A 27,997-nucleotide genomic window follows, 5' to 3' on the forward strand; every position below is an offset into this window, starting at 1 on the left:
GCACAGATGCTGGTGAGAGGCTGGCTGGCCAGTCCACTGTAGCAGCAGTGGAGGTCAGCGGAGGGGGCTCATAGGGTCCCCCTACTCCTTCCCTAGAGCCTCCAGCCCAGCCTTGGACAAGGGCCCCAAGGGGCCTGTAGGACACTGCCCAGGGGTCCCATGCACACTCTCCCCCCATTGGCTGGCTGCACCAGCATGCAAATGAGGGCGCGCGTCACTTCCGGAGGCAAATCGAGCGCCATTTTCTCTTTCTGGCTGCGCTGGGAGGAGGGGACGGGGTCGCGGGGTGGGCGCGCGCTGAGGCGGGGGTCCCGCCGCGCGGGCGGAAGCGGGCGCGAGTGCGGCCCGGTGGGCGCGGCGACAGACGGCGGGGAAAGCGCGGCGCTCTGGGCGCGCAGCGGTAGGTAAGACCCTGGCCCGGCCCCACGGCGACGCCCCCGGCCCGGCCAGCCGGCCTGGCCGCCAAGTCCCGGCGGCCCCGCCCCACCCCGCCCACCCGCGGAGCTCTCCCGGCGCGGGTTCGCGGCCCGAGCGGCGCCCGTCGTCCTTGCGCGTCACGTCGGGGCCGGTGGGCGCCGCAGCCGCCGCGGGAGAGAGCGGGGACCGGCGAGGTGCTGGCACCCGGGAGGGTGCCGCGGGAGGGGGGGAGGCGGCGAGGGGCCGGCACCGGGGAGGGCGCGCGCGGCGGGGCCGGTTTGGGGGCGCACCTCCCTCCCGCCCCCCGTCCTGGCGTCCACGCTCCTCCCCCAGCGCGGGCGGCGAGGACGCCGCGCGCGCTGTTCCCCGAAGGCGAGGGCCGAGGCCGGGCGTGCGTGCGTGCGTGCGCGGGGTCTCCGTCCGAGCTTCCGTGGCGCCGCTGTGCAGATGTGCACGTTGGAGCCTTAGTTTCGCGTGCGGCTGCCGGCTGCGTGGGCACAGGTTCTGTGGCACTGTCCCGCCGCACCTTGGCTTTGGGACGTCAGAAGCTGTTGGCTGCCAGCGCAGTGTACGGCTGCAGAATGATGAATAATTAAGTGTTCTATGCATCTTCTTTGAATCTGAGTTGGAGACTGAATGCTGTTGAAGCTGGTTTATTTGAGTGGGAGGGGGTGGGAGACCGGGATCATTTGCCCCGGCCGGAGGCGAGCACGGCTCCTTCCGAGTAGTGCGGTTTGGGGGAGCGTTTGTGGGAGAGGCATCTTTGGCTGCAGGTCAGGTTATTTATATGGGACTTATTTAGAGCTGTTATTGGTAAGCTGGCCATATTAGGAACGAACGTAGGTATTTCTGCAGGATTGGAACTTGGTCTTTAAGCATGGAAGTGACAGATCGGTACGTGCAAAGCGATCTGTGCGAGTCTGGAGGATGGGCCAGAGCGGGGAGGAGACAGTTCAGTTGTCTGATGGAGAGGTGGCCTAGGTTAGGGTGAAGAATTGGTGGCCTCTTAGGGGAGATGAAGGCGGAGTTGAGGCAAGAATTTCAGCTGAAGAGATCCTGGGACATGCATTAACTCCCATCTCCGTTTGCACTGTAATATTGCTGGGTGTGTGGTTGAGTCTCCGCGCGCGCCTGGCGCGATGGCCTCCACTCTGGCAGCCAAGCACCTGGTAGGGCAGTGAGTTCCATGGGAAGAATCTGAAAGGCCTGACTCGCTGAAGGGAAAGGATCTGTGTTTGAACCCAGGCCTTCTGAATCTTGTTTTCGTGCATGGCACAGACATTACGTTTTTTATGTTTTTTTTTTCTTTTTAATGAAGGAAAAACAGCCCTGTTCCCAATAACTGGGACACCTCATGTAGAGCTGTGGCGTTAAAGCAAGCCCACTGCTTGTGTTCTGGGTGCTTTTCTGGTATTATAACTCCGTTCTCACAACTGTTCCCTGGAAAGGTTGCACCCTACCTGTTCTCAGGTGGGCATTTGAGGCCCCGAGATAAAGAATTTGCAAAGATTACACAGCAGATTAGTTGTGGAGCTGCTTTGAACCCAGGCAGTACAGCTCTGAATCCTTGCGGGTGAGCCCATTGTGCAGTGTTGCCTCTCAAGTGAAATCCTTTCAGAACTTAGATTTCACAGGAAATCAAAACAAAGTTCTGTGGCTTAAAAAGTATTATTACCTGAATGCCTTTATTTTTTGGAGCATATTTTTTCCATAATGGAATATTCTTAAATGATCATGATACTAAAAAACAAAAGAAACCCTTTAAGTGCCCCTTGAGGAAATGACATTTTCTTGAGCATGTCAGTGGAATTTTTGGTAGTTCCATGTCTACCACACACTATGAAACGAAAAGTAATGTACTGTGAACTGAGGTTGACAGGTTAGTGCAGCTGCGTTAGCCTGCTGTCTCTTGATGGTGAAAGTGCGCGGAGAATAGATGGAGAACAACATCTATAGAGAATACATAAGTATGAAAGCGTTACTTCTTTCTTAATTAATCTGCTGGGCATTTTGAATGGAATCTTTGGTCGTGGAATCAATAAATTATGGTATCCTAGAATGAAAACATTACAGTAAAAGTGAGCTGCTTTCCCCCAAAGCTACTGTCAGCAGACCAGGCATCTTGAAAGATTTGTTTTAAGGTTATAAAGCTTCTGTAATTTGCCTGTTTTACTTTTTGTCATACTTACTTGGGTCTCTAAAAGAACAAATTGATAAAAAGGAAATTTTTTTTTTAAGTACGGGATTTGTATGCTTATTTTTGGGAGAACCACCATGGCAATGATGGGGGAATGGAAACGCTTATATTTGAGGATAAAATGTTCCTATTCTCCAAATTCAAGAACGAAGAATGACAGTTCCTTGGTCATACTCCAAACATTGAACAAGAAACTACAGAGCCTGTTTAAAACTTGCCCAATCACCGACAGCCTCATTTCTGTGTCCTCCTCCTCAGTCAGCCAGTCAGCAGCAGCCTGCAGAGATCCAACCTGTGAAAAATCAGCAGGTCCTAAACTTTCTTCCCGAAGTGTACCAGCCATGCTTCTCCAAACTCTGTGAAAAGATCAGCTCTTGCTAAGTAAGGCCAGACTTCTTTGCAAGCAATACATTTGGGTTCCTTGTTTCAGCTACATGTGGATGATGGTCTTAACCTTGGATAATTAATAGCCAGCTTTGGGGAAAGAGGAGCCCCAAAGGGTAGAGAGGATGGTGGGACTTCAAGGAGGAAGTGAAAGCAAGTCTGATAGAGTGCGTGGAAAGCAGCTCTCAGAAGTGTTTGTTGAGGCTTGCTCTAGCCAGAGAAGCCAGCCTAGGCTTGAAAGTGACCCTGTGCTTAGTTTTTCGGAATGCCGTTATGCGGTTCCTGCCAGCAACTCTGTTAGAGTATGCTTTTGAAGGCTAGAACCCAAACAGTACATTTCATTTTTAATGGTTTTGTTAGTTTTTACTTTAATTCCTATGATTTTTAGATCCCCCAGTGCTAAAATGTAAATATCCTTCAGTTTCCTTATACTGAGCCTAAGATACACTTTTCACGTACCTTGTCTGAAAACTTCCCCATTGTACATCAGCTTCTTCAAAACTTAATGATTCCTTAGTTCTTCCCTCTTAATGTGTTAACCCTTCCTTTGTACTCTCACCCCATTTGATTCCACTCTGCCTTTTTTGGTTTTACTTACATCTTGCCAAATACATTCAGACTTTTCCTCCTTTTCCTCAGTCATTTTTGAGGCTGATTATTCACCTGGACTGTCTCAGGCTCCATAGCACTTTCTACATGTCTTGCGATTCTGTTTTATATTTTTTGTTCATTTATTGTGAACATTTGCTACGTATTATGCCCTGATAGGCCCATGCAAATAAAACATGATTCCTACCCTGAAGAACTTCAGTGTAGTGGGGGAGGTAGGGTCATAAATGGGTAGTTGCACCGTGGTGAGATCAGTGCAATGAATGCAGAAGCTGGCTATCCTTGGAATGCCTAGGAGGGCCTGCATGCTTGTCCTGCAGGACAGGGGCTGCAAGGCGACTGTGCAAGGGGATTGCTGACTCAGAAATTGTCCTGTGGAGTCTTGGGAGATACTGCCAGATTGTCCCTAAGCATATAGATACTATGATTTTCCTACTCACCCTCCTACAGTGGGTGTTAGCAAGTTTTTAAAAGAATGTTTTGGTAATAAACATTGGCATTCATATTTTACCTGGCATTTCTTTAACTTGAACTTGACTCATTTTGTTTTCAGCTTTTATACATTAAAATGCTGTTTGAAAAAGGTACAGATTATAGAGTTGTGAGTACAATACAAAGAACTTTTTCCCCTGAATCATTTGAAAATAAGTTGCCAAACATGATAGTATATTACCTCAAATATTGTCTATTTCCTACAGATAAGAACATTCTCTTAAATCCCCAGAACACTACTGTCAGAATCAGGAAAGTAATACAGTATTACCATCTAATCCTCAGACCCCACTGAAGTCTTTCAATTTGCTCCAGTATCATCATTCATAGTAAAAGAATCTAGTTAGGGTTGCACATTGTGTTTAGTCTCTCTTAATTATTAACAGTACCTCGGTTTTTTTCCCATGAAGTTTTTAGAAAAAGTATAATTCATTAATTTTAGTAAATTAATGAGTCATAGAGCCATCACCACAATCTTTTAGAATGTTTCCAGTGCTCCTAGAAAACCTACTTGGCGGTCACTACCCATCCTCACCCCCATGCTGCTGCTAATCTACCTTCTATCTCTAGATTGTTTTTTTCCTGAACATTTCCTATCAGTGGAGTCAGACAATCTGAAGACTTCTCCATCTGGCTTCTTTCACTTAGCATAATGTTTTTGAGATCCATTCATGTTGTGGCATGCGTCAGGACCTAGTTTTTATTGCCAAGTATTATTCTGCTGTGTGGACACGCCACGTTTTGTGTGTCCATTCCCATTTGTGGAAGTTTACATTGTTGTGTCTGAATGTTATACCTGGACACTTGAATATTATAGGCTGTTTTTGGACAGTGCCTCCTAATTTGGGATTGTCTGCCAGACTTGTGTGAATTACTCTTTTTCCCTTGGTTATTAAGTATTTTATGGGGAGAGGCTTGGAAACCACGTAAATATCCCATTCTTCCTCAAACTTTCAATTTATTATATCACCATGGATTCAAGGTTATATTCTAGTGGATTATATTTTAGTTGCTGTTGCTCTTGGCTGTATACCAAACTACCCCAAACCTTTGTGGAATAAAATATTTTATTTCAAAAGCTCAGTAATTCTTTGGGTCAGGAGTTCAGGTGGAAGCAGGGGAGACGGCTTGTGTCTGTTCCACAATGTTTGGGGATTCTGGGAAGACTCCGAGGCTAGGGATGGCTTGACTGAGGGGCTTCAGAGGCATCTTAGATCCAGAGGTCGAGGTGGAATGCTCCCATGTGGGCCAGTTGGACTTCCTCACAACATGGTCTGGATTCAAGAGTGGTGGTCGCCAGAGAGCAGGCAGAAGTGTGTGGCATTTTTATGGCCTAGCCTGGGAAGTCACATAGCATTACTTCTGCTGTAGTTTTTTTGATGAAGACAGCCATAAATTCTGCCCAGATTTAAGGGGTGTGGGCATAGATGCCCATACTTCTTGCGAGGGGGGGAGTGTCAATGTTATATTTTAAGATCATGTGAGATGAGAGATACTGTTAAACTGTCTGGAAAATTCAGTGCCACTTTTTACTGTCATGTAATGGATGCCCCAGTTGCCCTGTGTTTGGCTTGGAACTTATTCAAGCTGGTTTCTTTTGAGTCCTTTTGACTCGTCTTACCATTTCTTGAGCAATTTCCTTATTTTCTGACACAAGACATTGTAGGCTTATCCTGTCTTTTCCATTCTCCTGTCCTTGAATCAGCCATTTTTCTAAGGAGCCCTGGTTCTTACTAATGGAAAGAAGTGTTTAGAAAGTAACATTTGGGCCTTAGGAGTGCTCGCAGCTGCTGGGTTGTGTAGCTGCTTCCAGGCTTTCAGTGGACAGAGCTGTGGAATACACACACACTCTTAAAAAACTATTTTTTATTGTGTATAAAAACAGTAAGGTCACACCCATACGTCTTATTCTGATCAAATACCATAGAGTTTATTTTAATTTTGTATTTTTTAAGATATTTTAAAAACAGCTTTATTGAGATGTATTTTACATACAATACAGTTCACTTTATACAATTCGGTGACTTTTAGTATTTTCACACACTCATGTATATTGTCACGACAGTTGATTTTAACACATTGTCATTCAAAAGAAACCTCCCCTTAGCCATCACCTTCCAGTCCTCAGCGCCAGGTGACCATTCTGCTTTCTGCCTATAAACTGGCTATTCTGAACACTTCATGTAAACAGTCATACAGAATGTAGTCCTTCTTGTTTGGCTTCTTTCTGTCAGCATAATGTTCCCAAAAGGTTATCCACATTGGCACATATGGCCATACATTTCTTTCTTATGTCCAATTAATACTCCAGTGTATGGATGTGCCAGATTCTATTTATCCATTCATCAGCTGATGGACATTGGAGTTGTTTCCACTTTTTGGCTTTATGAGGAATGCTGCGAACGTCCACGTGAAAGTTTTCATTTGGTTTATGTTTGGAATCGCTGGTTCATATGGTATGCAAATGTTTCATCTTTTGAGGACCTGCCAGACTATTCTCCATCTGGCAGTGTGTGAGAGATACCCAGTCTCTCCACATCCTTGCCAACACGTGTTCTTTTCTTTTTTAAAAATTATAGCCATCATGGTGTAAAGTAGGATCTCATTGTCATTTTGATTTGCATTTCCCTGTGGCAGGTGTTTAGCATCTTTTCATTTGCTTAACGGCCATCTGTATATTGTCCTTGGAGGAGTACCTGTTCAGATCCGTGCCTTTTTTAAGTTGGGGTGTCTTAAGAATTCTTTATATATTCTGTATATAAATTCCTTATCAGAAATATGACTTGTAAATATTTTCTCCCATTTTGTGGATTCTCCTTTTGTATTTTCTTGACGGTTTCCTTCCAAGTTTTAATTTGATGAAGTCCAGTTTGTGTATGTTTTTCTTTTGTTGCTGGTGCTTTCTGATATATCTAAGAATCCATTGCCAGATCCAAGGTCCTGAAGATATGCTTATGTTTTCTTCTAACAGTTTTAGAGTTTTTGCCCTTACGTGGTGATGTATAGTCCATTTTGAGTTAACTTTTGTTTGTGGTGAAGGAGAGTTCAATCTCATTTTTTTTGTATGTGGATATCTGGTTGTCCCAGCATAATTTTTTGAAAATTATTCCTCTTGTTTTAGCTGTTAAAATAATGCATGTGCTTATTACAGTTTTGTTTACTTCCCTTTTAAGGAAAATTTCAAAGATGTTTCAAATTCCTGTGGAAAATCTTGACAACATCAGGAAGGTGCGGAAAAAGGTGAAAAGCATTCTTGTGGATATTGGGCTTGACTGCTGCAAGGAGTTGCTGAAGGTAAGAGGATGTAGCAGATCGAGAGAAGACAGTAATACCAGAGAGGCTGGGATTGGCCTCTGGAGGTGAGATTTGAACTGGGGATTTTTGAAGAGTGGGTAAGATTCCTCAAGAGGAAATTGCTAACACAGCTGACCCTTGTCCAGTGTGAGGGTTAGGGGCGCCGATTCTTTGTGCAGTAGGAAATCCAAGTGTAACTTTTGACCCCCACTCACCGGACACTTAACTACTAATACCCTACTGTTGACCAGGAGTCTTATTGATAACATGAAGTTGATTAACACATATTTTGTATGTTATATATATTATATACTGTATTTTTACAATAAAGTAGAGAAAATGGTTTTTCAAACTGTTGCAAATATCCTCCAATTTTTCCAATCTATTTATTGAAAAAAATCCATGTATGTAAGTGGACCTGCATGTTCAGACTAGTATTAAAGATGTACTGTCATTCAAAGGCCTGCATCATTAGTTACGATTTATGTCTTTCTGACTTAAACTACTTTAAGCTGTTTAAGTTTTTAAAGTTACTTTTAGGAGGGGGTTTTTATAGCCATTAGTTATAAAATACATTTGGTTTTGATATTTGAGGGGAATGTGTTGAATTATTTATTATCATAGCAAAAGGCGACCATAACTTAATTTTCCAGTATTGCTTGAGTGACCAAAAAATGGGGTTGCATACCTGGTATGATAAACTTTTCTTCTGATTTTTTAATTTAATAAATTCGATCTTACAAAAGTTTAAAAATGAAGGTTGCAGTCACTTTATTGATAAATTGTGTTCTCATATCATTTTATCCATGTAACTTGAGAATATATGATTGGCATATGTAGTAAAGAAGTAAAAGTTGGTAAATAAGGCTTGCTGTGTATCCTCATGCCAATGATAACAATATTTTATTCATTACTATCAAAATAGGGTCTGTGCTTTGGATTTTTTAAAACCTGTGAAGAATTTGACTTAAAGTATTTCTAATTTGTGAGGGTTTCTGAATTTTCAAGTTTTAAACTTTAAATCAATTTGATTTTACTTATAAAAAAGGCAGTCCGAAGTAAAGGACTACTAATTACCAGGTTTCACGTTAATGGTCAGAATTGATTTTTCCTCACAAGTACACAAATTGTAATTTCTGAAGACCCCAGATACTTCTCTGTTCAGGCATTACGACCCTAGAGAGAGCTTCCTTGTCAAATGCTGCCCTCTCCCACTATATTCTCTGCTCCTTTCCTTGCTCTGTTTTTCTCCAAGGTCCTCATGGTTCCTGATGTTAATTATTTATTATCTGTCTCCCCAGTTTGAATGTAAGAAGACAAGGACCTCATTGTTCTTGACCCTCATTGTTACCTGTGATCAGAATTATGTCTGGCATGTAGACAGTTAACAAAAAAATACATTTTTTTGGTATCATTAATCTACAGTTACATGAGGAACATTATGTTTACTAGGCTCCCCACATCACCAAGTTCCCCCCACAAACCCCATTACAGTCACTGTCCATCAGCGTAGTAAGATGCTGTAGAATCACTACTTGTCTTCTCTGTGTTGCACAGCCCTCCATGTGCCCCCCCTACCACATTATACATGCTAAACATAATGCCCCTTTCTTTTTCCCCCTCTTTATCCCTCCCTTCCCACCCATCCTCCCCAGTCCCTTTTCCTTTGGTAACTGTTAGTCTGTTCTTGGGTTTTGTGATTCTGCTGCTGTTTTGTTCCTTCAGTTTTTTCTTTGTTCTTATACTCCACATATGAGTGAAATCATTTGGTACTTGTCTTTCTCCGCCTGGCTTATTTCATTGAGCATAATACCCTCTACCTCCATCCATGTTGTTGCAAATGGTAGGATTTGTTTTCTTCTTAAGGCTGAATAATATTCCATTGTGTATATATATATATATGTACCACATCTTCTTTATCCATTCATCTACTGATGGACACTTAGGTTGCTTCCATTTCTTGGCTATTGTAAATAGTGCTGCGATGAACATAGGGGTGCATCTGTCCTTTTCAAACTAGGCTGCTGCATTCTTAGGGTAAATTCCTAGAAGGGGAATTCCTGGGTCAACTGGTATTTTTATTTTGAGCTTTTTGAGGAACCTCCATACTGCTTTCCACAATGGTTGAACTAATTTACATTCCCACCAGCAGTGTAGGAGGGTTCCCCTTTCTCCACAACCTCGCCAACATTTGTTGTTTGTCTTTTGGTTGGTGGCGATCCTTACTTGTGTGAGGTGATATCTCATTGTGGTTTTAATTTGCAGTTGTCTGATGACTAGCGAAGTGGAGCATCTTTTCATGTGTCTGTTGGCCATCTGAATTTCTTCTTTGGAGAACTGTCTGTTCAGCACCTCTGCCCATTTTTTAATTGAATTATTTGCTTTTTGTTGAGGTGCGTGAGCTCTTTATATATTTTGGATGTCAACCCTTTATCGGATCTGTCATATACGAATATATTCTCCCATACTGTAGGATGCCTTTTTGTTCTATTGTTGGTGTCCTTTGCTATACAGAAGCTTTTCAGCTTGATATAGTCCCATTTGTTCATTTTTGCTTTTGTTTCCCTTGCCCAGGGAGATATGTTCATGAAGAAGTCACTCATGTTTATGTCCAAGCAATTTTTGCCTATGTTTTTTTCTAAGAGTTTTATGGTTTCATGACTTCCATTCAGGTCTTTGATCCATTTTGAATTTACTTTTGTGTATGGTGCTAGACAATGATCCAGTTTCATTCTCTTACATGTAGCTGTCCAGTTTTGCCAACACCAGCTGTTGAAGAGGCTATCATTTCCCCATTGTATGTCCATGGCTCCTTTATCATATATTAATTGACCATATATGTTTGGGTTAATGTTTGGAGTCTCTATTCTGTTCCACTGGTCTGTGGCTCTCTCTGTTCTTGTGCCAGTACCAAATTGTCTTGATTACTGTGACTTTGTAGTAGAGCTTGAAGTTGGGAAGCAAGATCCCCCTGCTTTATTCTTCCTTCTCAGGATTGCTTTGGTTATTCGGGGTCTTTGGTGGTACCATATAAATTTTAGAACTATTTGTTCCAGTTTGTTGAAGAATGCTGTTGGTATTTTGATAGGGATTACTTTGAATCTGTAGATTGCTTTAGGCAGGATGGCCATTTTGACGATATTAATTCTTCCTAGCCAAGAGCATGGGATGAGTTTCCATTTGTTAGTGGCCTCTTTAATTTCTCTTAAGTGTGTCTCATTGTTTTCAGGGTATAGGTCTTTTGCTTCCTTGGTTAGGTTTATTCCTAGGTATTTTATTCTTTCTGATGCCATTGTGAATGGAATTGTCTTCCTGATTTTTCTTTCTGCTAGTTCATTGTTAGTGAAAAGGAAAGCAACAGATTTCTGTGTATTATTTTTGTGTCCTACAACTTTGCTGAATTCAGATATTAGTTCTAGTAGTTTTGCAGTGGAGTCTTTAGGCTTTTTTATGTACAATGTCATGTCATCTGCAAATAGTGACAGTTTGACTTCTTCTTTACCAATCTGGATTCCTTGTATTTCTTTGTTTTGTCTGATTGCCGTGGCTGGGACCTCCAGTACTATGTTGAATAACAGTGGGGAGAGTGGGCATCCCTGTCTGGTTCCCGATCTCAGAGGAAAAGCTTTCAGCTTCTTGCTGTTCAGTATGATGTTGGCTGTGGGTTTATCATATATGGCCTTTATTATGTTGAGGTACTTGCCCTCTACGCCCATTTTGTTGAGCGTTTTTAATCATGAAAGGATGTTGAATTTTGTCGAATGCTTTTTCAGCATCTATGAAGATGATCATGTGGTTTTTGTCTTTCTTTTTGTTGATGTGGTGGATGATGTTGATGGATTTTCGAATGTTGTACCATCTTTGCATCCCTGGGATGAATCCCACTGGTCATGGTGTATGATCCTTTTGATGTATTTTTGAATTTGGTTTGCTAATATTTTGTTGAGTATTTCTGCATCTATGTTCATCAGGGATATTGGTCTGTAGTTTTCTTTTTTGGTGGGGTCTTTGCCTGGTTTTGGTAGTAGAGTGATGCTGGCTTCATAGAATGAGTTTGGAAGTATTCCCTCCAGTTCTATTTTTGGAAAACTTTAGGGAGAATGGGTATATGTCTTCTCTGTGTGTCTGATTAAATTCCGAGGTAAATCCATCTGGCACGGGGGTTTGCTCTTGGGTAATTTTTTGATTACCCATTCAGTTTTGTTGCTGGTAATTCATCTGTTTAGATTTTCTGTTTCTTCCTTGGTCAGTCTTGGAAGGTTGTATTCTTCTAGGAAGTTGTCCATATCTTCTAGGTTTTCCAGCTTGGTAGCATATAGATTCTCATAGTATTCTCTAATAATTCTTTGTACTTCTGTGGAGTCCGTCATGATTTTTCCTTTCTTGTTTCAGATTCTGTTGATGTGTGTAGATTCTCTTTTTCTCTTAATAAGTCTGGCTAGAGGCTTATCTATTTTGTTTATTTTCTCAAAGAACCAGCTCTTAGTTTCATTGATTTTTTTCTATTGTTTTATTCTTCTCAATTTTATTTATTCCTTCTCTGATTTTTATTATGTCCCTCCTTCTGCTGAATTTGGGCCTCATTTGTTCTTCTTTTTCCAATTTCAATAATTGTGACTCTAGACTATTCATTTGGGATTGTTCTTCCGTCTTTAAATATACCTGGATTGCTAGATACTTTCCTCTTAGAACTGCCTTTGCTGCGTCCCACAAAAGTTGGGGCTTTGTGCTGTTGTTGTAATTTGTTTCCATGTATTGCTTGATCTCTATTTTAATTTGGTCATTGATCCATTGATTATTTAGGAGCATGTTGTTCTGCCTCCATGTGTTTGTGAGCCTTTTTGCTTTCTTGGTACAATTTATTTCTAGTTTTATACTTTTGTGGTCTGAAAAGTTGGTTGGTAGGATTTCAATCTTTTGGAATTTACTGAGGCTCTTTTTGTGGCCTAGTATGTGGTCTATTCTGGAGAATGTTCCATGTGCACTTGAGAAGAATGTGTATCCTGTTGCTTTGGATGTAGAGTTCTGTAGATGTCTGTTAGGTCCATCTGTTCTAGTGTGTTGTTCAGTGCCTCTGTGTCCTTACTTATTTTCCATCTGGTGGATCTGTCCTTTGTAGTGAGTGGTGTGTTGAAGTCTCCCAGAATGAATGCATTGCAGTCTATTTCCCCCTTTAATTCTGTTAGTATTTGTTTCACATATGCTGGTGCTCCTGTGTTGGGTGCATATATATTTATAATGGTTATATCCTCTTGTTGGACTGAGCCCTTTATCATTATGTAATGTCCTTCTTTATCTTTTGTTACCTTTATTTTGAAGTCTATTTTGTCTGATACTAGTATTGCAACAGCTGCTTTTTTCTCTCTGTTGTTTGCCTGAAATATCTTTTTCTATCCCTTGACTTTAAGTCTGTGCCTGTCTTAGGGTTTGAGGTGAGTCTCTTGTAAGCAGCATATGGATGGGTCTTGCTTTTTTATCCATTCTATTACTCTGTGTCTTTTGATTGGTGCATTCAGTTCATTTACATTTAGGGTGATTATTGAAAGGTATGTACTTATTGCCATTGCAGGCTTTAAGTTTGTGGTTACCAAAGGTCCAAGGTTAGCTTCTTTACTATCTTACTGTCTAACTTAACTCGCTTATTGAGCTATTATAAACACGGTCTAATGATTCTTTATTTCTCTCCCTTCTTATTCCTCCTCCTCCCTTCTTCATATGTTGGGTGTTTTGTTCTGTGCTCTTTTTAGGAGTGCTCCCATCTAGAGCAGTCCCTCTAAAATACCCTGTAGAGGTGGTTTGTGGGAGGCAAATTCCCTCAACTTTTGTTTGTCTGGGAATTGTTTAATCCCTCCTTCATATTTAAATGGTAATCGTGCTAGATACAGTATCCTTGGTTCGAGGCCCTTCTGTTTCATTGGATTAAGTATATCATGGCATTCTCTTCTGGCCTGTAAGGTTTCTGTTGAGAAGTCTGATGATAGCCTGATGGGTTTTCCTTTGTAGGTGACCTTTTTTTTCTCTCTGGCTGCCTTTAATACTTTGTCCTTGTCTTTGATCTTTGCCATTTTAATTATTATGTGTCTTGGTGTTGCCCTCCTTGGATCCCTTGTCATGGGAGTTCTGTGTACCTCTGTGGTCTGAGAGGCTATTTCCTCCCCTAGTTTGGAGATGTTTTCAGCAATTATTTCTTCAAAGACACTTTCTATCCCTTTTTCTCTCTCTTCTTCTTCTGATACCCCTATAATGCAGATATTGTTCCATTTCAATTTGTCACATAGTTCTCTTAATATTCTTTCATTCCTAGAGATCCTTTTCTCTCTCTGTGCCTCAGCTTCTCTGCGTTCCTGTTCTCTGTTTTCTAGTCCATTAATGGTCTCTTGCATCTCGTCCATTCTGCTTTGAAGTCCTTCCAGAGATTGTTTTATTTCTGTATTCTTCCTCCTTATTTCTTGCATATTTCTCTGCAAGTCCATCAGCATGGTTATGACTTGTTTTGAATTCTTTTTACAGAAAGGCTGGTTAAATCTATCTTCCCAGGTTCCTTCTCAGGGGAAGATGTAGAAGATGTTGAAGCTGTCTGGGTTAGTCTTGTCTGGATCAAATTTTTTTGCCTTTTCATGTTGATAGGTGCAGTGCTATGCTATTGACATGTCTGTCAGCTGGGAGAGTAGACTTTTCCAATTGCTCCTGGCCTTTCTTTACTGGGACAACTGCGACCCCCTAGTGGCTTGTGTTGGGCAATTGCATGTAGACTGGGTCTCTGTATCTTGCCTGGCTGTATGGAGGAGGCTCCCTTGCTGCGGGCGTGGCCAGCCTCAGGCCGCTGCTCTGCTATGGCGGGGCCCCGGAGAGTTAATGGACGGGGGGCTGTTTGGCTCTTTACCTCTGTGAGGGCTCCCAGAGCTATTGCCCAGGGGGTTAGTGTGCCCGGAGTTCCCTGGAATTTCCAACTGCTCGACTGTGACCCGGGATGCTTCCGCCCAGCTGTGTGGTCCCTGTCTCTTTAAGACTTTCAGAAAGCACTCCCTTTTTTTTGGTCCCAGGAGCGCTGGCTGCGGGACCTGCTCACAGGTCTTACTGTCCTGCTTCCCTAGTTTCCGGCACCCCACACATGCACTGTGTTTCTGCGCTCTGGTGCGGATGGCTAGGGCTGGGTGTTCAGTAGTCCTGGGCTCCCTCTCCCTCCCTGCTCCGACTCCTCTCCTCCCGCCGGGAGCTGGGCTGTGGGGCACTCGGGTCCTGCCGGGCTGTGGCTTGTATTTACCCCTTTCTCCAGGTGCTGGGTTCTCGCAGGTGTGGATGTAGTCTGGCTGTTGTTCTGTGTCTTCTGGTCTCTCTTTTAGGGATAGTTGTATTTGTAGTATTTTCAAAAATATATACTTTTTTGGGAGGAGCTTCCCACTGTCCTACTCACGCTGCCATCTTGGCTCCGCCTCCCTTAATGTTTTTGGTCACATTCATTATTTTACTCAGAATCCCCCACATAAAATCTGACAAGAAGTTCCTTTTGAGAAATAGTGCTACGAGAGTATTTGGCATACCTGAGTGGGCTGGCCCCATAGCACGCATCCACCCTGATCAGCCTTTTCTGGTTTTTGGTCAGCCCAAGTCAGCCCAGCACATCCCGTGGATAGTGATATTTCACTCATTAAAATGTAGGGAAATGAGTAGTGGGTTGCTTGATTTTAAAACACACGCAAACGTAATCAACAAGAGAGTGGAAAAGGCACTCTTTTTTTTCTGTGTGTGATGTGTTAATTGGACTAGAGTGTTAATTGGACTCTGTGTGCTGTGGGCCCTTGAGGAATTGGGAAGTTAGGGAATTACTGTAGCTTCTCTGGTAGTTTGGAAATTCACAGGTGAGTGAAGCATTGTTCGAGAATTGAGCAAGTCATCTCTCCCGTTAAATCACTGATCTGTTTCAGGTGTTCCTAGATACCCATGGGATTGATAATGCCTGAATTTGTCCAAAAGTACTACTGGTCTAGTTGTTTCCGTGTTATATTTTCTCAGCTAATAGTTACTGTCAGGAAGGCCAGAAATCTTTGATGTTAAAGAAATGGTAGGGAAAAATAGTGGTTAAAACAGAAGGTCCCTAGATTAGTGTTTCAAAGTATCTAAGATTTACTGCGGGCAGGATGAGGTAGAAGGGAATTAATGTTGGCTGTTGAGTAGAAATGTGGATCCATGATCATTTTTATCAACTTGAGGGTAATTATCTTGTTGCACTTTTTTTCTTAACGATCTCCTGTTGCTTTCTGTCTCCTCCAGAGCTCTTTCTGGAGGTGGCCTTGTTCTCCCTCCTTAGAAAACCCCCAGGAAGGTGGCCTTTGGTATAGAAATTTGAGTCCTCTTACTCTCAGTTCTTTGCGCCATCGCATCACGTTCAGCCTTGCTCAGAGTGGCCGTGTCCGAGGTACCTGCACCCCTGAGCTCCTGCTCCTCTCCGCTTCACTTCTATGCAAGTTCATAGATTCGCTAGAGTTGTTTAAACCATTGTTTACAAATTTTGGGTTGCTGCATCTGAATCAGTGATGCTTTAAATAAAACCGATGCCCTAAACCTACCTCTGTCACAATCTGTGGAGACCTACGTATGTATAGATTAAAAAAAAATTACTAACTTATGTTTCTACACCTTATCTGTAAAAATGTATTGAAATATTGTCATACCTTCTTCCATTTATCTCCTCATTTTTTTTCTTATTAGCTTTTATTTTGCAGCACGTGACAGTGTGAAGCACACCTCCCTTTAAACTCTTCTCCCTTATCTCCTGTGACAGGACATCACTGTTCATTCATTTTCAGAATTTTCCTGTGAAGATTTAAACTTACAGAAATGTTGAAAGGATTGTATAGTGAAAACCCATCTACCTACTACTTAAATTTTACAAAATGAACATTTACATATATATATTTATATAAACTAAATATAAATATATAAAAAATAAATATAAAACATATATATATATAAATGTGTGTATATATACACATACATATGTGTACACACACGTATGTGTACACCCATCACTTATTTTTTAATGCATTTCAAAGAAAATTACAGGCATGGGTACACTTAACTTTTAAACTCTTCAGCATATGTATCATTAACTAGAGTTTAGTATTTGTTGGCACTTTTTTGGGGAGGAGGACACTTTCCTTGCTCTGAAATGTACCTTAAACATCTCCACAAACAATTTGACATGCATATACTCATGTACTACAAACCGCTGTCAAGGTACAGAACAATGCTATCCAGAAATTTCCTGCAAACCATTTCCCAGTCAAACCCTGCCCTTGCCCCACTGGCCACTGCTGTTCTGAAAGGTTTCAGTATAATATTTGACTGTTCTATAGTTTTGTGTAATTGGAATAGTATGTACTCCTGTGGAAGATCCTTGGACGTGGCTGAGTAGCAGTCCACTGCCTTAACTGAACTTGTCTGTTGATCCTTTCTCCTGATGGTGGACACTTAGGCTGTTCTCAGTTTTTGGTTATTATGAAAAAGATTCTTAGGGATATTCTTGGAAAGTATTTTGGCAACATTTGTTTTGATTTCTCTTAGAAAAATACATATATGCATAATTATAAAGTTGTAAGCTCAATTTTATAGGAAATGGCTAGACCTTTATTCCAAAGTAGTTGTATGATTTTACACACTTTCATGGGTGTGTGAGGATTTCAGTTGCTCCACATCCTTAAAAACATTCGGTGGCATTGGTTTTTTAAAATACAGCTGATCCATGCACAACATTGGCTCAAACAGTGTGGGTCCACTTACATGTGGGGTTTTTCCAGAAAATAGATTGGAACATTTTAAAGACTTCTTTTCTGTAAGTTATTGTATTGTAAGAATACAGTGTATAAGACATAGAACACAAAACATGTTAATCAACTGTTCATGTTATTGGTAAAGCTTCTGTTCAACAGTAGGCTCTTCATAGCTGTACTTGGGTATTTGGCTGCATGGGGAGTCGGCGCCCCTAACTCCCTCCTGTATTGTTCAAGTGTCAGCTGTGTTTTGAAGTAAAACTTAACGATAGCAATAACAATGTTGTTCATTCTGCTACCACACAGCATGACTGGTTTCTCAACCTTTTTCAGGTTGGGAAAGTCCTTATTACCTACTTTGCTGAGAGCAAAAATTATGACAGGATGTTGACTTTTCTCAGATGGTTTTTCTGCATCTATTAAGATAATCATCTTTCTTTTTTATTCTAGTTAAGCGAATTATGTGTTTGGTGTTTCAGTAAACTGTTAAACTGATCTGTACCACTGGGATAAATTCCACTTAGTTTTTTTAATATGTTGGATCGATTTGTAGAGTTTTTGTTTAGGAATTTTTGCATCTGTTTTCATGAATGATAGGATCTTTAGTTTTCTTTTTTTGTAATATCTGTGACTAGTTTTGGTATAAAAATAATGCTGGCCTCTTGGAACGAATGGGACTTTTTTCTTCCTCATTGTCTGGAAGAGCTTATGTAGAATTGACAGTATTTCTTCTGTAAATGCTTAGTGAATAGAATTTCCAATGAAGCCATCATGGAGTTTTCTTTGTGGGAAGGTTTCTATGATTTCAGTTTCTCAACTAGATATCAGGCTATCATGTTACACCTAGTGTTTTTTTTTTAGTGAGTGAGTTTTAGGTAGTTTGTGTTTTAAGGAATCCATCTAGTTCAATTCCAGTAGTCAAATTTATTGGCATATTTCCTTAGTTATAGTGATAACCCCTTTTGTATTTTGATATTGGTAATTTGTGTCTTCTCTTTTTTTACTGTTCAGTCTAAACAGAGGTTTGTAAATTTTTACTCTCTTTTAAAAGAAAGAGTTTTTGGTTTCATTGATTTTTCTATTGTCTGTTTTCTATTTCGTTTATTTCTACCCTTTATGCTTTCCTTTTTGTTGTTTAGGGTTCATTTATTCAGTTTGTCTGGTTTCTTAAGGTGGCAGTGTAGACTGTATGATCACTCAAGCTTCTAATTTACGGACCCGTTGGGTAAGTGTTCCATGTGTGTTTTGCTGCTGTCAGTGGTCAGTTTAGTTTGGTGGTGTTGAGGCCTTTCTATCCTTCCTGACTTTTGTGGACTTGTTCTGTCAGTTGTTGAGAGAAAGGGTGTTGGAGTCTCCAGATATGATTTTGGATTTGATTGTTTCTCTTTTCAGTTCAGTTTTTGCTTCATGTACTTTGAAACTCTTTTCCAAGTGCACACACATGTAGGATTATTATGTTGATGAATTGGCCCCATTATCAGGACATGACTTTCTATCCGTAATAAGAATCTTTTTCCTCCTGAAATGTACTTTGTTGATACTAATATAGCTCCTGCAGCTTTCTTTGATTAATGGTAGCATAATAGCATATCTTTTCACCTTTAACATGTCAATGTCTTTATATTTAAGGAGGTTTTTTGTAGGCAACTGAATCTTGTTTGTTTGCCCAGTCTCACAGTTGGTGCCTCTTAATTTGAGTATTTAGACCAGGGCAGGCAAACTATGGCCCATGGGCCAAATCTGGATTGCTATCTGTTTTGTAAATGACCTTTCATGAAGCTCAGCCGTGCATGTTATGGTTTGAATATTGTCTGTAGCTGCTTTTGTGCACGGCTTCCATATCATGTGCTGGTGCTTCCCCCCAGACCTTGTGCTGCTGTTGTCATGTATCGTGCCCCTGCCTACTCCACGAGCCACGTGGTCCATTGTTGTTTCCAATTTAAATCCTTATCCTAGTGTACCTTTTCTCTAGTTCTGAACTGACTTGGTGAGCAGTGTATTAGCATAGGTGTATTCACAGGCAATAACTACATTAAATATCATTCTCTGACTTAAATAATTATTTTTTTGATCTTTAAAAATAACTGTATAAAAAACAGTAATATAAAGTGTTAGAGAAAACAGGTAATTATTTTTTTTTAGAAATAAAATTAAATTTAAAATGCCACAATTCTGTCATTCAGAGATTACCACTACTAACATCTTAACTGTTAAGCTCTCTCTTTCGTGTGTGTGTGTTTATACATGTGTACGTGTTGTGTAGTCTTTACCACAGTGAGCTCATACCGATCACGCTTTTTTGGTTACCTTCGTCTTTCTGTGTCATTAAATGTCCGTCTTATTTAATGAACAGTCCATATTCTGATTTCTCCAATTTCCTTCCAGATATTTCTCATGCTTGGTTTGTTTGGATGAGGGTTCTGTCTGGACCCTGTTGCATGTGGCTGTTAGGTTCTCGGTGTGTCTCCAGCCACCCCTGTCTTTGGAGCTCCAGCTTCAGCCTCCACCACCCCGGAGTCGTCCAGTCTGCCCACGTTGTTGGGAGACACTGTCTGCTCCAGGGCGATGTTTGCCACCAGCGGCTGCTGTGCGCTGTCTGTCTGCTCGTGGGCTGCGTTTTCGTTTGCTTCCCCTGTGGGTTCATGGTGCCACATGATCCTCTCAGGTGCTAATTAGATCTTGATTTATCTTATGGAATTGCATAATGATCTCTCTCTTTTTCCCTTTTAAAGGACCTTAAAGGCTTTGATCCAGGAGAGAAATACTTTTATAACACATCATGGGGAGATGTTTCTCTCTGGGAACCTTCCGGAAAAAAAGTGGTATGTATTTTGTATTTGATTTTCACATTTCCTCCAACTTGGGGTGTCAGTTTAGTTCTGAGGACCACCACATGTACCTGGGGTTGCTGATAACTGAGTCGGGTGGGGAGCAGTGTAAACACGAGGGAAGTGGAAGGAAGGATGGTGGCAAGTGCTTTGTACTATAGGGTTATGGGTGCTCTGAGGGTTTTCTGCATATAAAGTTGATTAGGTAGTGTAGTGAAACTGTTTGTCTTTGAGCATAAGGAGGGTCTTTGATGTGCGACTACTCTGAGTGAAGAGAAACACCATGATGTTGACTGTACATAATGAAGGGGCACCTGGTTTCAGAAACTAAAATGGAAATATGGATATTTGAATTGAGGAACATAACTTATAATAATTTGAAACCTCAAACCTAGGCAGATACAAGCTACATTCTCCATATTAAAGTATTTTCTTCTGGAAAACTCTTCTTACCATCCAGCCACCCATTAGGTCAAGCACCTTCATTAGAATCAAACTCAGCAGGTCTCAGATTTTACTTAATTGTCCTGTCCTCCCACTCGGTCTGTCCGAGTCGTGTTGGTCTTGGGAGTTTTGGCTATTAAAAAAAAGTAGTCAGTCATTGTGCTGTTGTAGTTTTCTTTAAGGACCTTTCTGTTGTAGACCTAGCCCCGAGTCCCACATTCCTGCCTCTTGTTTTGTGTCCTACCTGTGGGTCCCTTATCCTGCTTCACCCAACTCTCCCCTCTACCATCAGACACAAGATTCCTTGAAACCACTCTGATTTGGTTATTTTCCTGCTCAAAACAGCTCATGGCTATTCAAATATGCCTCACTTTGAAGACCTTGACTTCATGAATCTCTTATTAGTTCTCACTGATTTTTCTCATCTGAATTCTTAAAAGGTCCTATAATGTAACTAGCATGCAGTACAATATATAATTATATGCCTTTCATCAAGAAACAATCCCTGCTACAGAGTAGTAAAGCTTTTGAGTGCCAGACAGAAAGAAGTTGGGGGCTTATCCTCAAGCAGTTTGTTTTTGTTGGGGTGGATAGGGCCTGCATACAAAATGTTAAACAACAATATGAAATAATAGTGATCGAACTTATTAAATAGACACCATATTTGGTAAAAAAAAAAAAAATGCTGTTGCCTGGAATGATGTAGGCCGTGCTGTCTGCTCGTTTTGGTGCCTTGACTCCTCTTCATTCCTGAGGCCGTCTTCTGCTTTAATTTGTCTCTGGGGAATATGATTTATGAGCAGAGACATTGCAGACAACCTAGCAGAAATGTGGTGCAATCACGAAGGACTGTGTGGCTCCAGATTCAGTGAGGTCCTCAGGGCTCAGAGGAACAAGACGTGCTAGATTTTTGGGTTTTGGGGACAGAGACACACGAAGGTTGGTTGTAGCGGGTGATAGAACTGTTACCATGCAATCCGAGGCAGCAGGCTTGACCTGGCCGGGAGCCAATGGACTGCTCCCGGTGCAGGATCTCTGCCAGTGCTCAGGGGTCCTGACGCCACTTTTCTGCTCTCGCCTTGGTGGTTTTCTCTTCCTCTGTTACCGGTGAGTCAAGGTCTCACACTCGGATTGTTCCCGGTTGAACAGTGTTCTACACCTTTCACATACAGGTTTTTGTGGGAACATATGCTTTCCTATCTCTTGGATAAATGCCTCAGCTTGAGTTTGCTGGGTCATACATGGTACATAAGTATGTATCCATGACAGCTGTCAATGGCTGCACCATTTTGCTTTCCCATCCGTGGTGATAGCTGCTGCATCTGGACTTGGTATCTGTTGTCTTGTGCCTATGGACTTGCTGTTCTCTTTCTGTTTTAATTTGCCTCCCTAGTGACTAATGATGTTGAGCATTTTTTCATGTGTTCATTTGGCATTTGGATACCATTTAAGACACACCATTATTTAATGAGCCAATGACAGAAATAAAGCAATACTTTACTTGAACTGTGTCACATCATTGAACCGTCCATTGTAAGGCATACCCAGGTTTTATAAATGGTAAAATATGAAAAAAGTCTTGTAGAATCAGTGAAATGCAGGGTTTTTAAATTCTGTGGTCTGGGGTTAGCTGTTGCCCTAGGTTTATTATCGATCCTCACCAGAAATGCCAGCACCTGGGATTTTGCTAACTGCCAGGAAGTAATGTGTCGTTGAGTGTGTTTGGATGATTTCTCTGACCTGTGACTCAAGAGGAAAAACCACACGAGTAGGAGTGTGAGCGGGGGACCCACTGACAGAACGGGAACGCATGTGTGTTCAAGCTTGAGAAGTGGGCACGACAGCACGGGTCTAGGAAGGAGGGGCTTTGGCCACTGAGGGCAGTGTGGGAAGGCCACCGGTGAAGTGCTCACTGTGCACAGGCCTCGCCATCCTCCTTGGTGATGCTGGGCCCAGTGTTTGGTGGTTTACCAGCTCGAGGATCCATGAAAGACACCAGTGCCATGAAATCCTCACACCAGCACTTCATGGATTTGAGCACAGATCCAGATTGCACTGTGTTGGCCAGTTCAGATGTCTGTTCCCATGTCCCAGGCTGATTGGATTCCCCTGTATCTGCCTTAGGGAGAAACGCCACATCGGCAGCCTGTGCTCTGTGTTCCTAGCTGGCCCGCAGTGCCCCACACAGCGGATGTAGGTGCTGTCCACTGCCCTTAGTATTGGCCATGGTGCTGACTGGAGACTCATGTGCTAAGCCCTGTCTGTTTTCCACTGGGCTCTTACCTTCTCTAGGACTGGGGGAAATAAAAGGTGGGAATGATGGGGTTAACAGTTTGCAGGTTAGGTTATTTGTAGATAAATTCCAGAGGTTTTAGAATTTAGAGTAAAAACACAGAGCTAAGAGCAATAGGATAAGAAGGGGAGAAAATAACTTATTTTCCAGAGAACTAAGTGAGTTAATTTTATTCTATGCAGTTAAAGTATAGATTGAAGTAATGAGATTTGTCATCTTAGTGTCTGGCTTCGAAACAGGTCAGCAAACCTATGAGTTGCAGGCAGGTCAAATTCTGTGTTTGTAAGGCCTACAAACTAGGAGTAGATGTACATTTTTAAATGTTTGAGAAGAAACACAATGAAAAGAATACTGTTTTGTGACACGAAAGTTACATGAAATTTGAATTGGTATCTAGCTTCATGAGCACAAAGCCTGCCCTGACGTAAGCCTCAGCCTGGCCTTGGCCCTTTAAGAAAAAGCCTACCTGGCTTAAAGAAAACATTGTTCCCTGAGGAGTAATTGCATTAGATTGTCTGTCACCTTAGAAGAAAAGGAATCACATACTTGTGACCTATGAAAGGTGTAGATCTGATAGTTTGACTAAACTGTGCTTTGCTTTGCTTTTAGCAGAGGTACCGGACAAAGCCTTACTGCTGTGGCGTGTGTAAATACTCCACAAAAGTGCTTACTTCATTCAAAAACCATTTACATCGTTACCATGAAGATGAAATTGACCAAGAGCTGGTGATCCCTTGTCCAAACTGTGTATTTTCTTCTCAACCCAAAGTTGTGGGGCGGCATTTCAGAATGTTCCATGCACCTGTTCGGAAAGTCCAGACCCACACAGTGAATATTTTAGGTGAAACTAAAGCATCTAGGAGTGATGTGATAAGTTTCACATGTTTAAAATGTAATTTTTCGAACACTTTGTACTATAGCATGAAGAAGCATGTGCTGGTAGCCCATTTTCACCACTTAATTAACTCCTACTTTGGCCTACGAACTGAGGAAATGGGCGCACAGCCGAAAACTGAGGATGCCCTTTCTGCTGAAAGGATGCCGCCACCTGACAAGTATTACTGTAAAAAGTGCAACGCCAATGCCAGCAGCCAGGATGCTTTAATGTATCATATTTTGACATCGGATATCCACAGGGATTTGGAGAATAAGCTTAGATCTGTGATTTCAGAACACATTAAGAAGACGGGACTTCTGAAGCAAATGCATATTGCTCCCAAACCTGCTGTGCCTTTGCCCACACCCCCGAACCGCAGTGCACCGGCCGTCCCAGCCACACCTCCTTGCTTTTGTGTCGCCTTGCCACAGAGCAGTCAAAGTCAGAGTCCAAGCACCGTCCAGCCGGTGACTGCGGCCTCTGGTGCCGCAGGCAGCCTCACGTGCTCTCCGCCTGCTGTTGCCCAGCCCCAGGTGACTTTGGTCTCCAGTGCCCTGCCGGTAGGCCAGAGCAACCTTGCCCTGCCACCCTCAGCCCCGCAGCCTGTCTTTCTTTCTCACGGAGTTTCCCTTAACCAGTCTGCCAACCCTTCTGCGCTGCCCTTGAGTCAGCCAGTTGGGCCCATAAACAAGTCTGTGAGAACTGGCGTCCTCCCCATAAACCAGACCATCCGCCCAGGGGTGTTACCCCTCAGCCAGCCGGTTGGGCCCATGAGCAGACCTGTCGGACCAGGAGTTCTCTCAGTGAACAGACCTGTGGGGTCTGGTGTCCTTCCTGTCAACCCATCAGTCACTGCTGGGGTTCTTCAGGCAGTGTCACCTGGGGTGATTTCTGTGAGTCGGACAGCCCCGTCTGGGGTCCTTCCTGCAGGCCAGATGGCCCCGGCTGGGGTCGTCCCTTCTGGAAAGACAGCAGCCTCTGGTGTCCTCCCTGTGGGCCAGGTGGTCCCACCCGGAGTTCTTCCCACTGGGCTTATGGCCCCATCCCGGGTTCTCCCTCCTGGCCCAACGGTCCCACTCAGGGTTCTGCCAGCAGCCCAGGTGGTCCCACCCGGGCTCCTTTCTGCCAGCCCAGCGGTCCCGTCGGGTGTTCTGTCTGTGAACCAGGGAGTTAATTCCGGAGTCCTTCAGCTCCGTCAGCCTGTCATGTCAGGGGTGCTACCTGTGGGCCAGCCGGTAAGGCCTGGGGTCCTGCAGCCTACTCGGCCTGTGAGCATGGGTGCCGGCATTCTGCCGGATCAGCCAGTGAGGCCTGGCGCTTCGCAGAACACCACCTTCCTGACATCAGGCTCTATCCTCAGACAGCTGATACCTACGGGGAAGCAGGTGAATGGGATTCCCACGTACACCCTGGCCCCGGTGTCTGTCACTTTGCCCGTGCCACCTGGAGGTGTGGCAACTGTTGCCCCACCCCAGGTGCCCATGCAGCTCCTGCAGCCAGGCGCAGCTGCGCAGATGGCTGGGGGCACAGCCGGCATGCCCTCCCCTCCGGTGGTGGTGAATGCTGCTCAGAGTGTGTTTGTTCAGGCCCCTCCTCCTGGCGCAGAGGCAGATCAGGTGCTCAGGCAGGCAAAGCAGTGGAAAACCTGCCCAGTTTGCAATGAGCTCTTCCCTTCCAATGTGTACCAGGTGCATATGGAAGTGGCTCATAAGCACAGTGAATCCAAGTCTGCTGAGAGACTGGAGCCTGAAAAACTGGCAGCATGCGCACCATTTCTGAAGTGGGTGAGAGAGAAGACAGCCCGGTGTCTGTCATGTAAGTGCCTGGTGTCAGAGAGCGAGCTTATCCACCACTTACTCATGCACGGCCTAGGCTGCCTCTTCTGCCCGCGCACGTTCCATGACATCAAGGGTCTCTCAGAGCATAGCAGGACCATGCACCTGGGCAAGAAGAAGCTGCCCGTGGACTACAGTAACAGAGGTTTCCAGCTGGATTTTGATGCTAACGGCAGCCTTCTGTTTCCCCATCTTGATTTCATCACCATTTTGCCAAAGGAGGAGCTTGGGGAGCGGGAGGTGTACCTGGCAGTCCTGGCCGGAAACCACTCCAAGTCGCTGGTGCCCGTGTACATCAAAGTGAGGCCCCAGGCTGAGGGTGCACCTGGCAGCCCCAGCAAGCCCCTGCTGACCTGCCCCTTCTGCTTTGGCACCTTTGTGACAACTGAGGCCTATGAGCTGCACCTGAAGGAGAGGCACCACATCACACCAACAGTGCATACGATCCTGAAGTCTCCAGCGTTCAAGTGCATCCATTGCTGCGGGGTTTACACCGGCAACATGACGCTGGCAGCCATTGCCATCCACCTGCTGCGCTGCCGAAGTGCGCCCAAGGACAGTAGCCCAGACCTGCAGGGCCAGCCGGCCATGGTTGAGGACAGCGACGTGCTCTTGGCCACTGGCCAGGTGACTCATGACACCGGTTTCTCTGTGAAGAGGAAGCTACCTGATGGCCACGCTGAGGTGGAAGAGCCAAGCGATGGGGACGTCAGTGCTGGCTCAGCCACCTCCCCAGAAAAGGCAGCCAGCGCTATGCCCTTGAAACGACAACGTAGTGAAAGCAGGATGGAGGCGCCACTTGTCAACAATGATGCCCTTCAGATTTTAGCGTTAAATCCTAAAAAATATGAAGACTGCTCTTATGAAGAAAAAAAGCAGTTTCTTAGAGATTATTTCCACAAGAGACCGTATCCTACTAAAAAGGAAATAGAACTGTTGTCCTCGCTCTTGTGGGTCTGGAAAATTGATGTGGCTTCGTTTTTTGGAAAAAGAAGATATATTTGCATGAAAGCGATAAGAAGTCACAAGGCTTCTGTGCTTTTAGGCTTTGATATGTCTGAACTTAAAAATGTTAGACACAGATTGAACTTTGAGTATGAACCACAAAACTTGTAAAAAAAACCTTAGGAAATCTAAAGTAATAGATAATTAGTAGTTTTTCAACTGAGATTTAAAAAATGTTATTTTCTTCACTATGTTGAACTAATAATTTCAGTGGTCTGAAAGCTGCTCTTTAGATTTATTTCAGGTGCTCAGACATAAAGAAGTGGATAGTTTTTTCCCATTTTTTGTTTCCTGCAATTTGATTATATAACAGTTTTAGTTTTCCCCCATTCTGTAAATTAAATCTTTTGATATTTCATGCACATCTTATTTTCCCAGTAGTGTCAATATCGAGTGATAAAAACTGAAATCCACATGCTTGTTTTTTTTGTTTAAGGGAACATCATCTTGTTTGAGAATGCGTGTTCAAAGCACTGACCCCCTCAGTCAGCTGCATGTGTAGCAACCAGTGGCCCCATAAATGTGTAGAGAAATGGGTACAAACCCATGTGACGTGCGGCCCTGTAAGGATGCACAGCATTGACTACGCTGGTTTTTTCTTTGTACAGTAGTTACTTATCAGATTACAGTTTTGATTTTTGTTTTTTCAGGTTTGTCCTAACAGCTGTTTTTTATTGTAACTCATAGAGAACTAAATGTTTTCATTTGTTTAAAATATACTGAACCTGAATCTTGGTATTCAGCTCATAAGTCAAAGGAGTTAATTTGCGAGTAAAGTAATTCTGTAGGTGCCGAAATACTTTTCACTGTAGACTTCCCCCCTCTTTTTGATACAGTGATAAGTCATTTCTCTATTCAACGGTAAGACAATAAATCTTTAGTGCCTTTAGAATAAAACACACACACAAACTCTATTCCTCACCTAACTGTTCATAAACCAGTGAAAAGGAAGGGCTGTGTTACTCAGGAATAGTTTTTTACCCCTGAGTGTGGACACTAATTGAAACTTAAACTTCAGTTTTCAGGGGACAAGATGAAATGAGCAGCCAAGAGCTGAGCCTCCATGGTAGGTATATGAGACCTCTGACAGTTTCCTAGAGGGAATTGTTTTTGTTTTTGGGAAATGGGCATTCCCACAGCCTAGTTGTCTGGGTTAATGCAATGGGGTATTGCCAAAGAGCTCCATTGTATTTCTGCCCTTTGGACATGTAAACTTTAGTTTTTTTCACACAATGTGAACTAACTTAAAGCACCAGAACCAGTCGTGGAGACCTTAAGTCATTGCTGGTTACACGCAGCAGAGATACCCATCCAGTACATGCCGAGGACATGGCAGTCTCTGGGAAATAAGGTAATGTTACTATATGGATTTTAAAGAGAATAATGCTTGCATGTAATTTCTGTAACGTGCATTTTTGAGGCAGTTGTGCAAGGTCTGTGATTGTTGGTATATTCTTGTAAATTCAGACGGAGCTTGTGGAAGTTTATTTTTTTTTTTACCTATTGTTTTCAGAGTGTCTATTTTGAATTAAAATTTGTTATACTACTGCAA

The 27,997-nt window shown here is 42.9% G+C and overlaps 1 protein-coding gene across 5 annotated transcripts; it reads left to right on the plus strand.

Annotated features, from left to right (window-relative positions):
* ADNP2 (ADNP homeobox 2) lies at positions 1 to 27,997 on the plus strand. 5 transcript variants are annotated; one of them, XM_037007449.2, is made up of 5 exons: positions 298 to 400; positions 2,873 to 2,995; positions 7,273 to 7,458; positions 19,896 to 19,985; positions 23,338 to 27,997. In XM_037007449.2, exon 5 carries the CDS (start codon positions 23,518 to 23,520, stop codon positions 26,554 to 26,556), a length of 3,039 nt encoding a protein of 1,012 aa, XP_036863344.2. In that variant the 5' UTR covers positions 298 to 400; positions 2,873 to 2,995; positions 7,273 to 7,458; positions 19,896 to 19,985; positions 23,338 to 23,517; the 3' UTR covers positions 26,557 to 27,997. The 5 variants fall into 5 exon arrangements, with proteins under 5 accessions (XP_073069372.1, XP_036863342.2, XP_036863341.2 ...); XM_073213272.1 differs by having other exon boundaries at positions 7,273 to 7,393; XM_073213271.1 differs by lacking the exon at positions 2,873 to 2,995 and having other exon boundaries at positions 1 to 404; positions 7,273 to 7,393; positions 23,341 to 27,997.

The sequence above is a fragment of the Manis javanica genome, chromosome 9, assembly GCF_040802235.1.
Source record: "Manis javanica isolate MJ-LG chromosome 9, MJ_LKY, whole genome shotgun sequence".
In the NCBI taxonomy this organism is placed as follows: Eukaryota; Metazoa; Chordata; class Mammalia; order Pholidota; family Manidae; genus Manis; species Manis javanica.

Bases quoted from the DNA above. Each gene is read 5' to 3' on its own strand.
- ADNP2 (XM_037007447.2), top strand. From the start codon at position 160: ATGCACACTCTCCCCCCATTGGCTGGCTGCACCAGCATGCAAATGAGG. The intron at 7,394-19,895 runs GTAAGAGGATGT...TCCCTTTTAAAG, and splicing joins GCTGCAAGGAGTTGCTGAAG to GACCTTAAAGGCTTTGATCC. The intron at 19,986-23,337 runs GTATGTATTTTG...CTTTGCTTTTAG, and splicing joins AACCTTCCGGAAAAAAAGTG to CAGAGGTACCGGACAAAGCC.